Source organism: Zingiber officinale, chromosome 3B (assembly GCF_018446385.1).
Source record: "Zingiber officinale cultivar Zhangliang chromosome 3B, Zo_v1.1, whole genome shotgun sequence".
NCBI classification, from domain to species: Eukaryota; Viridiplantae; Streptophyta; class Magnoliopsida; order Zingiberales; family Zingiberaceae; genus Zingiber; species Zingiber officinale.
The window spans coordinates 107,409,729-107,424,038 of record NC_055991.1 but is presented as its reverse complement, the minus strand read 5'-3'; the positions used below and the strand labels follow the sequence as shown (position 1 = coordinate 107,424,038).

At 33.0% G+C, this 14,310-nt stretch overlaps 1 protein-coding gene across 1 annotated transcript; it reads right to left on the bottom strand.

The window, feature by feature from the left end:
• Positions 1–6,756: 6,756 nt before the first annotated feature.
• LOC121967237 lies at positions 6,757–10,340 on the bottom strand. The gene is made up of 3 exons (XM_042517334.1): positions 10,116–10,340; positions 9,085–9,507; positions 6,757–7,779 (listed from the first exon to the last, which is right to left on the bottom strand). The coding sequence occupies exons 2-3, from the start codon at positions 9,490–9,492 to the stop codon at positions 6,964–6,966; spliced, it is 1,224 nt and encodes a 407-aa protein (XP_042373268.1). The 5' UTR covers positions 9,493–9,507; positions 10,116–10,340; the 3' UTR covers positions 6,757–6,963.
• Between the last annotated feature and the right edge of the window lie 3,970 nt (positions 10,341–14,310).

The window sequence follows — 14,310 nt, the reverse complement described above, 5'->3', positions numbered from 1 at the left end:
CTAAGTTCAATGGGTAGGACTATTTGGAAAATCTTGAAGGCATGGTTACTTTAATGATGTCCTTGTGACTCACCATAGCCCAGAAGTTTATTCCAAAGAACGCCTACTTGTTGAACCCAAAGCTAAACCTGAATCTAACACAAAGTTAAACATAACCCTAAAATTGAACCTAATTCATCTCACAAAAATTGTAGGATTACCTGATTAAAAATTTAGATCGGGTGAGATGACTAAGGAATAGAGATATAAAAGAGAATCAAATCTGAAATTCAAATTAAAAATTAAATTCGTAATTAAAATGAGAAATTAAAATCATAATTAAAATTAATTCAAATTCGAAATTAAATTCGTAATTAATATTATTTTTCAAATGAATTTAACTAAAATATTTTTCAAAAATTAATTAACAAAAAATTATTTTTCAACTAAAATATTTTTCAAAAAAATTAATTAACTAAAAATTATTTTTCAACTAAAATATTTTTCAAAAAAAAAATAATTATCTAAAAATTATTTTTCAACTAAAATATTTTTCAAAAAAAAAATTAAATAACTAAAAATTATTTTTCAACTAAAATATTTTTCAAAAAATGAACTTAAAATTATTTTTCAACTAAAACATTTTTCAAAAAATTTATTAACTAAAAATTATTTTTCAACTAAAATATTTTTCAAAAAATTAATTAACTAAAAATTATTTTTCAAAAAAAATATTTTTCAAAAAAAATTAATAAACTAAAAATTATTTTTCAAAAATAATTAATTAACTAAAAATTATTTTTCAACTAAAATATTTTTTTTAAAAAATTAATTAACTAAAACTTATTTTTTAACTAAAATATTTTTCAAAAATTAATTAACTAAAAATTATTTTTTAACTAAAATATTTTTCAAAAATTAATTAACTAAATTTTTTTTTTCAAATAAATATTTTAAAAAAAAAAATTAATTTTCAACTAAAATATTTTTTAAAAATAATTAATTAACTAAAAATTATTTTTTAACTAAAATATTTTTCAAAAGTTAATTAACTAAAAATTATTTTCTAACTAAAATATTTTTCAAAAATTACTTAACTAAAAATTAATTTTTAACTAAAATATTTTCCAAAAAATACTTAACTAAAAATTATTTTTTAACTAAAATATTTTTCAAAAATTAATTAACTAAAAATTATTTTTTAACTAAAATATTTTTCAAAAATTAATTAACTAAAAATTATTTTCAACTAAAATATTTTTCAAAAATTAATTAACTAAAAATTATTTTTTAACTAAAATATTTTTTAAAAAGTAATTAACTAAAAATTGTTTTTCAACTAAAATATTTTTCAAAAAAAAATTATTAACCTAAAAATTATTTTTCAACTAAAATATTTTTCAAAAAATTTAGTTAACCTAATATTTTTATCAACCTTTATTTAAAAAAAACATTTTAAAAAATCTTTTAAAATTTAATTTCAAAATTATTTGAAATATCTTTTAAAAACATTTAAAAAAATCTTTTAAAACTTAATTTCAAAATTATTTGAAAAATCCTTTAAAAAACATTTTAAAAATCTTTTAAAACTTAATTTCAAAATTATTTGAAAAATTATTTTTAAAAAAACATTTTAAAAAATCTTTTAAAACGTAATTTCAAAATTATTTGAAAAATGTTTTAAAAATCTTTTAAAACTTAATTTCGAAATTATTTGAAAAATATTTTAAAAAATCATTTTAAAAATATTTTAAAAGTTAATTTCAAAATTATTTGAAAATCTTTTAAAAAACATTTTAAAAATCTTTTAAAACTTAATTTCAAAATTATTTAAAAAATCTTTGAAAAATCATTTTAAAATTCTTTTAAAAATTCAAAATTCGTTGAACAATTTATTTGAAAACCATTTGATTTCAAAACCTTTGAAAAATTAATTTCAAAATTACTTAAAATGGTTAATTAATTTTAAAATATTATTCAATTAATTTCAATCAGTTTAAAGGAGTTTAAAATATCTTTCAAATTATGATTGCAAATGTTAACTCCAGTTAATTTTTAATATATTCTCAAAAGTTTAATATTTACTCATTTGAAATTCATAGTTATATTTTCAATAGTTTTATTGACAAAGTTAACTTTATCTCACACTCACTCATAAGCTAAACATGCCTGAAAACCTAGAATGAGTGAGATGGAAAATTAGGCAAAATATAAAAGACCTATTATATTTTATACATGCTTGGACTCTAGGACCCTAGGGATTCATGTTTGCATTAATTAAGGGGGAGTGAGCGGAGTCAAGCTAATTATCAAGTAACTTTTGAAAAACTTTTCAAATTTAATATCTTTCGAAAAACTTTTCAAATTTAACTCAGTATTAAATGGTCTTTCAAAACTATCTCTAATTTGGCTATATTTTTTTATTATCCCCTATCAAACTCCCTACTTTTCAAACTAAGAATTTAACTAAGTATTTAAAAAAAATCCTTATTAAAATCGTTTTCTAATTTAAAAAGTTAACTAAATATTTCTTTCAAGAAGTTTTTTTTAACTAAATATTTTTTCAAAAGCTTTTCAAATTTAATTAAGTATCTTTCGAACAACTTTAACTAAGTCTTCTTCAAAACTACTACAAATTTGACTAAGTTTTCTTTGAAAATCAAGTTAAAATACTTTTATTTTGACTATGTTATCTATCCTTAAGTGAAGTATTTCTCAAGCTTAATCAAGTTTTCTTAAAACTAAAATTATGTTCTAAACTTAGCTATCTGGCAAAGTGCTTTTTCAACGCAATCATTTTAAAAGCTAAAAATATAGCTAAGTTGATTTCTTTTCGAAAAATATATGCTACCCTTCAGGGGGAGTTTAAAATCGAATATTTGTTTTTCTCTTTTTCTAATTTTCTTTTTTATTTATGTCAAAGGGGGAGAGAGAAAAGTTAAGTTTATGTACTTACTGTCATAAGTTTTTTATTTATGCTCATGTTTAAGTTTCTGTACTTACTATCATACTTTTTTACTTAACTTTGAACCGTATTGCCATAATCAAAAAGGGGGAGATTGTTGGTGCGGGAAGCATCCGACGATCGAACCTATGTTTTGATTATGTCAAAAGATTCAAAGTTAAGGTGTTTTGGTTTCTAATATATTGAACAAGTTTGTAGAAAAGTCCTAAGTGTACTTAGGCAAAAGTCCTAACTACAGTTAGGCAGGTGGAAAACCCTAGGGGATGGTAACCCTAGGTCATAGGGGGTGGTAACCCTATGCGGAAAGTCTTGGCGGGTCGAGGGCGTCAGGCAAAAGTCCTAGGGGGTGGGGTGATAACCCTAGGTGAAAAGTCCTGATGTCGCGAATCAGGTGGAAGACTGGATGGGTCAGGGAGCGAGCATCCAGCAGAAAGTTCGGAAGCATCGAGCGTCGAGCAAAAGTCCAGTCGATCTGGAGGATCGCACTGGCAACAGGTAAATCTCCTGAGTGGAGTAGGTGAGGACGCGTTCCCCGTAGAGGGAACAGTAGCGTCGGGTCGACCTAGAGTTTCCAATGGAAAATCCGAAGTCAGACCCGGACAGTCCGTTGACTGTCGATATTTTGATTTAGTATACCTATTCTGTGCTAACTTTGTTTTGCAGGGTATGTGTTTGGGACTAACACATTTTGCAGGAACAAAGGGGCACATTTAACCTCGGATGAACAGTGTCTGAGGCGCCTCCATGGAGCTTGGAGGCGCCTCGGGTGCTAGCCGAAGCCAGCTGTCCAGAGACGCTGGAGGCACCTCGGAGGTCACTGGAGGCGCCTTGGACCAGGCGTTGGAGGCGCCTTGGAGCAGCATGGAGGCGCCTTCAGTGGTATAAGGCGCGACCAGATCAGAGCTGATCCACGCGTGTGACTCAGCGGCCTGGAGGCGCCTCCAGCACTGTTTATAAGGAGGGTTCAAGCGGCAACTTTAAACAAGCATTAATAAGCGATCCTTCTGCGTTCATCTGCTAACGAGTTCATCCCGAAGTGCTGTGACGACATACCGACGAGCCGGAACTCCAGATTTTGATATTCTTACTGTCGGTATTATTTTATTTTATAGTTCTAATTATTGTAATAATCTTGTAACAATTTTTTGAGCTTATAGTTGTTGCCCACCGAAAGCGATCAACGACCGCGGGCCTTGAAGTAGGAGTCGTCACAGGCTCCGAACCAAGTAAACGACTGTGTCCCTCTGTGTTTGCTTTGTTTTTATTACTTAATTCCGCTGCGTATTTTCGACTCTGTTTTAAATCAAACGAAATAGCCACGAGCGCTATTCACCCCCCCCCTCCCTCTAGCGCTTTCGATTCAACAGTATTTGCTTGAGGACAAGCAAATGTTTGATTTGGGGGAACTTGATAAGTGTGAAGTATATAGGGTTTTCATTGAGTTTTCATGTTGCATTCGATGTACTTCTGCATGCATTATTCGTGATATCTTGATTTAATATTTCTTTATAATAATTTTCTATTCCTAGATACTATTTCCGTGTAATTTTGATGACAGGGGCGAAGGATGAAGCGAAATGGAGAGTTAAAGACTAAGAGGAGAAGCTCCCGCAACCGACACGAGCAGCCCCTGCCCAATAGCATGGGGCATGCCCGGATCGACAGCCTCAGTGGCCCGTGCCCAGTGGCACGGGTCGTGCTAAACTCAGCCTCCTTACCACTGCCGCATGTGCCCAGCAGCATGGTCATGCCTAGTTCTGCTACCTCGCCACGGCTACCTGTGCCCAATGGCACGGGCTGTGCCCTGCAGATATGAACTTCCTTATGCGCGCAACATGAGTGTCCATGCCCAGTAGCACAAGCCATGTTGCGTATTCGATTTCAACCCCTATAAAAGGGGATCTGCTCCATTAGGATTGATATCGAGGGCTGGGGACTTGGTCCCCTCCTTGGGAGAGGATTTTCTCCCCTGGGGGAAATCCTAGAGTGATCATCTTCGTTGATCCGCTCAATCTGTCCTCCTCTGGAGTAAGGAAACAATCTGAAGACACCGACAATCTCCTCGATAAGCATTTCTTCTTCTCTATCTTATGTTTTGATTGTAAGAATGCTTTATATTATGTTTTCGTTTGTAAATCCCCCGCAATAGAGTAAACCTCCATATTCTAAGAGTATGAAGTAGTTATGATGTGATGTGATGTGATGTGATTTAAGAATTATATATTTGGACATTTTCTTGTACTATGATATGTTCATTAACATATTCTATGTGTGTTGTGTCTTATATGTATTTAACAAAATGTATGTGTGGTCAATTCATGTAGATATATAGTTTTGTTCACAGTGTATAGGAAGTGCTTTGGATTGTATGAACAGAGAACTTGTGATAGAGGGTATCCTTACTCTCTATGACATCCCCTTAAAATGGAGGGCAATTCAACTAGGGAATCTAATTAGAGTTTGTGAGTTTTTTCCATATTAATGTTGGGAAGTAATTTGTGTAATCTAGCGATTATATGACCGGAGGCTCTTAGTGACAAAAAGTAGCCCTTTAATCGAAATTTCTAAGTGACCTCTTCTATTTAATATTATTAATTTACTATTATGAAGTACATTAGATAACTCTAGTAATTGTATGACCGGAAAAGGGGGGGGCTAGGAGTACTTTAACCGGACTTTCTATAATTACTTCTTTACTTAATGACGTTAGAACTTGAATAAATTCTCTAGTGCGATATTTGTAGGGTTGTGCCAGACTTTAGTTAGATGACCTACAAGAATGTAAACATGAAGTTAGATAGATGAACAATAAATAGGAATATTAATTAGCATCATAATGAAATCAAAATCCTAAATTCATTCGCAAACTCAATTTCACCTTTGCTCACATGCACTCACTCTCTCTCTTTTCTCAATCTCTCTCTCTTCTCAAACGTTAATGACTGAACCACCTTCCGATTATCTAGATAATTCATCGTGTGAAATTAATTAGTATTTAATCAATTGTCTCGATTGATATTTTTATTACTTGACGATGTAATTATACACTCACGGTTTCACATCAATCACACTATGCAATCCAAATTAGTCAGTTGGACCGGTCAGGTTGAACAGGTAAGTCAAATCAAATAGATTGAGCCAAACATATTGATAGGGATAAACTAATTGAACCAAACAAACCTAGCAAACCAATCGAGTCAAACTAGACAAGTGAACGACTTGTCTAATTGAGTTGACAAGGAAAAATAATCAAGCTGAGATGGTCGCTTAAACAGTATCGTTAAACCAACTAGTTCACTAAGTGGATTAGTCTAATTGAATGGGTGAACTAATCTAGCCAAGCTGATGAAACAGTCATGCTAGTCAGACTAGATGCATGAGATTCTCTGTCCCGAAAATACTATGTCCCCATGTCCCAACGTCGATCGGACGACTATGACATTTTTATGATGTACATTACATCCTTGAGATGTGATTTAATTTGTCCAATCGGCACTGGAATACGGGGACACAACATTTTCGAGACAGAAGATCTCGTCTCTAGTCAGACACCTCAACCCAAGCGAGTCAATGCACCCAAGAACTATTCTTTGGAACAATTATTCCAATTCCATTGGTTCTCTATTCCATTTTGATAGACATAATTATTTCATTTCTTATCTATTTCATTCCGAGAACCAAACACACCATCTTGGTTTGCTTGGTATTATCCAATCTCATTTAAGAAAAATTGAAGAACAGATTGAAAATCCTGCCAAAATGATAAACATTTTATCATTTCTGAAGAATCTAGTTTGCAACTCACTACATTATTTGCAGTTGAAGTTAATTACCACAACCATATCGTTTAATGATAAGGTGAACATTGTTTAAATCAATGTGATAGTCATATTACACATGAAAAAAGAGCCAAGCTAATGGAAGATGTCAGGGTATCGCTGAGTCAACCTGGACTAAGAATTCTTTCTCAGCAAGAAATGCAACATAAACTAATCTTCGGAAGGTTAAAATCTCTATCACTACACAGATAGTAGCTGCTTTAGGTGAAGCAAATGTTCCTCATTAGTTATGTTGAGAGAGAGCCGTAGATTTGTTAGAAGTGACTCTTGCTCCCAACTTAAAGGACCCGACGCATATAGAGCTTGCAGAGTGGACCGATATGCATGTAGCTCTAACATATGGATGCTAGCAGCTAACTTATCTTTAGAGGTGTTTTCTTGCTCTCTCTCACCTTTATACGAACTCAAAGACATGAAAGCAGCAGATTCACCAGAAGAATTCGTAGAATGTTTTCTCATACCTCCAGAATAACTTTCTGCTATATCGTTACTGCTACAGCTAGCAATGGAGCATTCATCAGCCTCTTCAGCAACTCCCATAGGTCTTCTAAATAATCTCATGTCATGCTCATCTAGGAACAACCTATCAGTGTGTATTTGAGAGTTCATGTTTCTAGTTTTACTGGACTTAGGTATGCGATTTCCATGATCTGAAACTTTAGAGAAAGTAACAGTATCTACTTTTCTAGGCAAAGTTTCTTTGGTAAGCAGGTCAGGGTCATCAGCTTCCGAGCTTGGCTTCCTTTTCCTGTCTGTAGCTCTTATCTCACGATCAGGAGTTGAGATGTAGCGGAGGCTGAGGTCCCTATTCAAAGTCGTATGAGGCATGGCACCAAACTGTTTTCTGGCAAATTTATGCGCATTGTAAGGTTCCGAGTGTTTTGTCCCAACCTTCTGTATAATGTAAGGTTCTTGGTGTGCTCCGACTTTGACTTTCGTTGTGTGTTTGGAGCTTGAAGGGATCAAACCACAATCGAAATACTTCTCATTTGCGATCTGAAAGGGAATTAACCAACAGAAGTTGAGGAAAGATGGATATTTAATGTTACGCAAGAACTAAAGAAGGTCTCAGGTCTTTCAACTATCAAATTCTATTGTTGTACACTCTTTTTTCAAATCAGAGGCTATTTTTTCCAAGATATTGATAATCTATTGTAGCATCAAACAGAAACAAACAAAACTTTGGAACTATTGAAAGGAAACACTTAAGTATGATAAGGCTATATGTTCCAAAAGGCCATTTATGCAAAACTCTGATAAAATTTAAGAAAATGCAAGCAAACCAAAATGTCTTATGCACAGATTGAGCTTATTTAACTAATGGCTCTTATGAACAGATTGAGCTTAGTTAACTCATTAGTATTCTCAATTTGAAGTTAAAATGCTACAACAAGAAAATATTCAAGCCAATGTTAGTTTAACTAGATGAACGAGAGCCTCGGTGTCACGGTAAAGTTATTGTTATGTGACCTGAAGGTCACTAAGTTCAAGTCGCAAAAACAATATCTTGCAATGCAATAAGACTATGTACAATAGACTCTTCCCCAAGACCCTGCATTAGTGGAAGCTTTGTGCCCTAGACTGCCCTTTAATGTTAGTTTAACTGGATCAATCAAGCTTAGATTTAGCACAAATACATGCTATATGTTTCTTAAAATAATTTAGGTTGTATTTGCCATGGACATGAGATGAAGTTGATAGTCAACACTGATCAGAACTAGGTCGTTATTCCAATTAGACAACATAGACACCCAACTCAAATGAGAGGACACAATTAAGATTTCGGAAAATCTGGCCCCTTCCTATCACAGTTACTGCTAATTGCACACTTATGATAATGCTTATACATATTACACGAGTAAGATATATTAACCCAGTTGCCTGCATCTCTCAGTAATTGCATCCTTCAATAAACAAAGCAAGAAGATCCCATAATGAAAGCATATTTAAATGATGTTGTAAATATACCTACAATGAAAGCATGTTTAAATGATGTTGTAAATATACCTACAATGAAAGCATGTTTAGATGATGTTGTAAATATATCTACATAGCAATTTCACTGAGATGGGGGTGAAAAATTATTCAAGCAAACATGCATTTGTTCCAGGTATTGGATATATAATAAGTCTTAGTGCAAATGATTAGAACATAGAAGGTTAGAGCAAGATATCCGATAAAAAAGGTTAGCATGCCTTCTCTCATCTGAATGGAAAAAATACACAACTTGTCCATTTGTAAGAAAAAAACATCTAAGTGTTATTGATTGATACCGCCATATAGGTATAACCAAAATTTTACCTTATTGACCCAATGGTTGGTCTGCCAAGCTTGTCGAACCCTTACATCATATAGAGGAAACATTTTAAGCTGGATAGAGCCAAGGACTTTGGCGACAACATATCCATTCTTCAGAATCTTAGCAATCTTTGCAACCTTCCAAGAATGTGTATCAAGCACCTCAGCAATTTCACCGATACTCCAATCTTGCTTGCAAGGAACAAAAGGTGGGGAGGGCCTGACATCTTTACCATCTATTGTTTCTACAATGGGCTTTCCTCGAGGAGATATGAATAGTTTGTATCTTACAGAATACTTGTCAACAAGAACTGATGAAATCACTGCAGGAAACCAAGAGCCATTTGGTTCCTCATTTCTTCTTAATATTTCCACCTCATCTCCCGGTTTGAACTTCATGACTTTGTTCATAATCTCATTTTAAGCCTGTATGATTCACAAAACGATGGGCACTAGATCAAAAGGCAAAGAAGATAACAGCATTTTGATCTCAAAATAATTTTGTCAAGTGAAAATGACTTTGTCAAATAATTAATCCACCATTCCCTTCTTAAGATCCCTAATGATAAAATGAAGCATAACATTCAACAGAGACTCAGTTGATGATGCAAGAAACTAAAGCAAAAGCATTAAAAAAAACTAACTTTGAAACAGGGTTTCCAAAGGTGGCGATGCTCATCAAGATCCAAAACTAAGCAAGAAAAGAGTCCGAACATAAAACTAAAATCAAGTAGAAGAGAAGTCCAAACATCTGACCAAGAAATAGACTAAATAAGATTACGAAGTGCAGAAGGCGATAAGCTAGCATCAAACTAATGGCACTGGCCTTCTAATAAATCAAAGAACAAAACATAGAAGTGGCACCAAAGCTTACAAAATTATAACCCCCGATAAACGAAATCCCTCAAAAACAAATGAACTTTAAGCGACACCTAAATTAGTAATAGCACAACTCGATCGCATTTCTCGATTGAAGAATCCCAAAAACAATATATCACATGGAAAGAACAATTTTCTGACAAATCAGGACTTACCAAGTTCGGATTTTGGGAACTGGGAAGAGCAGCAGGCTCTGAAGCAGAAGAGACAAAAAAAAAAAAAGTTGTAATCTTTTGGGAGCAGGAAAGGATTGGAGAAGAATATTGAGGAGTCCGATCGGAGAAGGATCTGAGGCAGTTAGGAAGGCTCGATTTGGGCGTAGCAGGACCGCTCCTAGAACTAAACGGCGTGATTGTTTGGTTCAAAGATGACATTTTTATTTTCTCATCACATTAAGAGAATAAAGAAAGGGAGAGTTAATTGTATTTCCTATTTATTTATTTTAAAAACTATTTCGATCATCACAATATCAGAAGATAAATTTTTTTTTTTTTGTTGGAAACAAATTTAGGTGGTGTTTGATTTAGGGATTAAGAAATGAAGGAATGATTCATTTCTAAACCTTGTGTTTGGCTAATGGGAATCAAGATTTTGGAATGAAATCTAAAAACTTGGATATGGATAAAACTCATCCCCTCCTTTGGTTTTTGATAGAATAGGAATGTGAATTAGGTTTTGGACAAAAATACTCTTACTATATTTGTTCAATTTTCTTTCATTTCACACTCTCTCTTCTTATTTTCTCTCATCATATTTTTTCTGTCCTTATTCTATCATCACACTTTCTCTCTCATCATTCTCTCTCATCACACATTCTCTATCATTTTCTCTCTATATTCTCTCCCATTAGGGATGTAAATGAACCAAACGGTTCGTGAGCTATTCGGAGCTCGATTCGGTAAAAAACTCATTTGAGTTTGTTCGTTTATCTTATCAAGACGAGCTAGAGTTCGATTTCGAACTCGACAGTTTTATCGAGTCGAGCTCGAGCTTAAGGATATTCAGCTCGTGAGCTCGCGAACATGTTCGTTATAGGCTCACGAGCCAAAAAAACGAGCCTTAAAACGAGCCAAAAAATAAGCTCTAAAACGAGAAAAAAAAAACGAGCTCTAAAACTAGCCAAAAAATGAGCTCTAAAACGAGTCTTAAAATGAGCTTTAAAATGAGCAAAAAAAATGAACTCTAAAATGAACTAAAAACGAGTCTGAGCTCGCTTAACGAGTTAGGCTCGTTAACTTTGATAATCGAGCTAATAGCTTGATAATTCTAAAACGAGCCGAACTCGAGCCCGAATATAACTTAAACGAGCCGAGCTCGAGCTTAATACTGTTCGGCTCGGTTCGGCTCGTTTACATCCCTATCTCCCATCACACACTCTCTCTCCTGATTTTTCTCTCTTCATTCTCTTCCATCACACTTTCTCTCCCATTACACACTCTCTCCTTATTTTTTCATCATACTTTCTTTCTCCTCAATCTCTCTTACCATTCTCTCCTCATTTTCTCTCATCACACTTTCTCTCTTCTCATTTTCTCTCATCACACTTTCTCTCTCTTTATTCTCTCCTATCACTCTCTCTCTCTCCTCATTTTCTCTAAGCACACTTTCTCTTTCATCACACTTTCGCTCTCATCATATTTTCTCTCTCCTCATTCTCTCATCATACTTTCTCTCTCTCTTCATTTTTTCACATCACTCTTTCTCTCTCCTCAATCTTTCATTTTCTCTCTTCATTTTTTCTCATCACTCTTTCTCTCTCATCATACTTTTTATCTTCTCAATCTCTCTTATCATGTACTCTCTCCTCATTTTCTCTCATCATATTTTTCCTCTCTTCATTTTTTTCATCACACTTTATCTCTCATCACATTTTCTCTCTTATCATTCTCTCTCATCATATGTTTCTCTCACATTCAACTTTCTCTCCCATATAATTTTTTCTCTTATTTTCCTCTAAGGGTAAAAATGGAAATTTAGGTTCATTCCGATTGAAAATATTCAACCAACCAAACATTATTTTTAATAATGATATACCCAAGCTTATATTCATTCTCATTCCATAATAGTATGATACTCATTCTCATTCTGATTCCTAGAAGAGAACTAAATACCACCTAATGATAATTTTTTGGATAATGGTACGATAGTTAGACTTTTTAATGAATAAATAAGAAATTTAAGGTTTAAGTCATAGTTAGGGTGTATCATAGAAAAATTTCCTTTCAGCGAAAAGTGAATTTAAAAATACTAACTATTTAAGTAGACCTTCATTCTTCCTCTTAAGTTTTAGGCTTTCTTCTTTTCTCCAAGTCCAAGAAAATTTCTAGATGTTCAAAGTTAGTAGGGTTTTCGATCCTTATAATGCTCCAATCTCAAACGTGGTAGTTGTATCTTGGAATATGATTGTCATTAACACTAAGGGTGCGTTTGGTATGCGCATTTTTCATTTTCATTTTCTGAAAAACCTACGTTTTCTAGAAAATAGAAAATGACTTTTAGTCATTTTCTATTTTTCTAGAAAACACTAGTTATTTTTTTAGAAAACAAGCACGAAAAACGCAAACCAAACACCATTTTTCAAAAAACACACGTTTTTCAGAAAATGAAAATGAAAAACGTGCGTACCAAACACACCCTAAGTATTTGGATTGGACAATTTTCATTTTAAATAAAAAATTCAACTCTCGCCTTGACTAACCTTTTTGTTGATATTCAAATAAGATGTTGAGCCATTGCTAAGTTGTCGGTCCGCTTCCAAACCTAGCCAAGTTGTTGATTGGTTCATGTGCTTTTGAGTTATTGAGTTGCCAAGTCATCATCAAGATCGATGTTTAGCTCTCAACTCTAACTCGACCAGCCCAAGCGACAATCAATATAAAGAAATACAAAGTAGAGAATGCTAACTTAAGAAATTCATATTTAAGAGGATCTAGGATTACAAGATGGTGGACTCCAAGTTCATCATGAGAGAGACTAAGAGCTAAAGGTGATCATGGAAGGTATTTATGTTGAGGGCATAAAACTAAGTGAATCATTTCAACTCGCCATGATAAAATGTATGGCTAAAGCATACACTAGTATTCTAGTAAAAAATGGAAACATCTGATGATAATAGGCAATTAGAACAAAGCCAATAAAATCAAGGGAAGTTACTTCAAGTGTGGGAAATCTACTCATAGAACCCCAAACTATTGATCTAGAAGGCAAAAAAAAAAAAAAAACAAATAGAAAACCATAAGAAAAACTCTTAGAATAGAGTGAAATTTCAAGCCTTATGCTCCGACAAATGGTTCATAATTGAGTAAGAATTTTTTGACCTAATGCTCTTCATCATGGAGCTTGAAGTCAATATAGTGGATGGATATTCGAGAATGATGAGTCAATACTAAAGCCATTTCGTACATCTCATAAAATAAGGTGTGGTTCTCCTCTTGTAGCCTTGGTCTTTGGCATGAGTTTTTCGGGGAAAATTCATTAATATCCAAGATCGTTTATCTCGATAGATTAATATTGACAGTGATCGATCAAGGAATTGATGTCAATAAATATAGGACAAAAATTAAACACTTTTTTATTGGAATATAAAAGAGCGTCCCTCTATAATTTATTATCAAAACAACATCCCATCTCATCTTAACATATTTTTATTTTTAAAAATACTCTTAGTTTTAGTATTGTTATAACAACTATGAGAGCACAATTATCACAACATGGACACTTCAACTCTAATCAACACTAATAATATTATATACTAACCCATTCATAACTACTACACACTATGAGTACTTCATCTCTAGTCAATACTGGTCAATATTTATTGTAATAACTATGAATTGTAGCTATTACAATATAGATAATTTATTTTTGATCAACATTGATCAATATTATATTGTATCAGCTACGAGATTTTAGTTACTACATAATTATAATAGTCATTTCTAGTCAACATTAGTTAATATATATTTATAGCAACTATGAATCATAATTGCTATAAGACAAATAATTTATTTTCGATCAACACTGGTCAATATTATATTGTACCAACTATAAGATCATAACTGCCATGATTGTATAGTTGTAACAGATATGGAATTATAACTACTACATGAAAGATCAAAAGATGCAATAGAGAGGGTGAATATCATACATTAAAAACTTTTTCTTAAGAATCGTTAAAATAAGAGTAGTGCAGCGGAAAGTAAAGAACACGTTTCAGTTACTTGGTTCGAAGCCTAGGTCGACTTCTACTCCAAGATCCGCGATCCTTATTCGCACAGTTGAATAATCCACTAAAACTCTTCTTTCTGAAATCTTCGTAAAGAAGCAAGCGTACAAGATGAAGAATGTAAG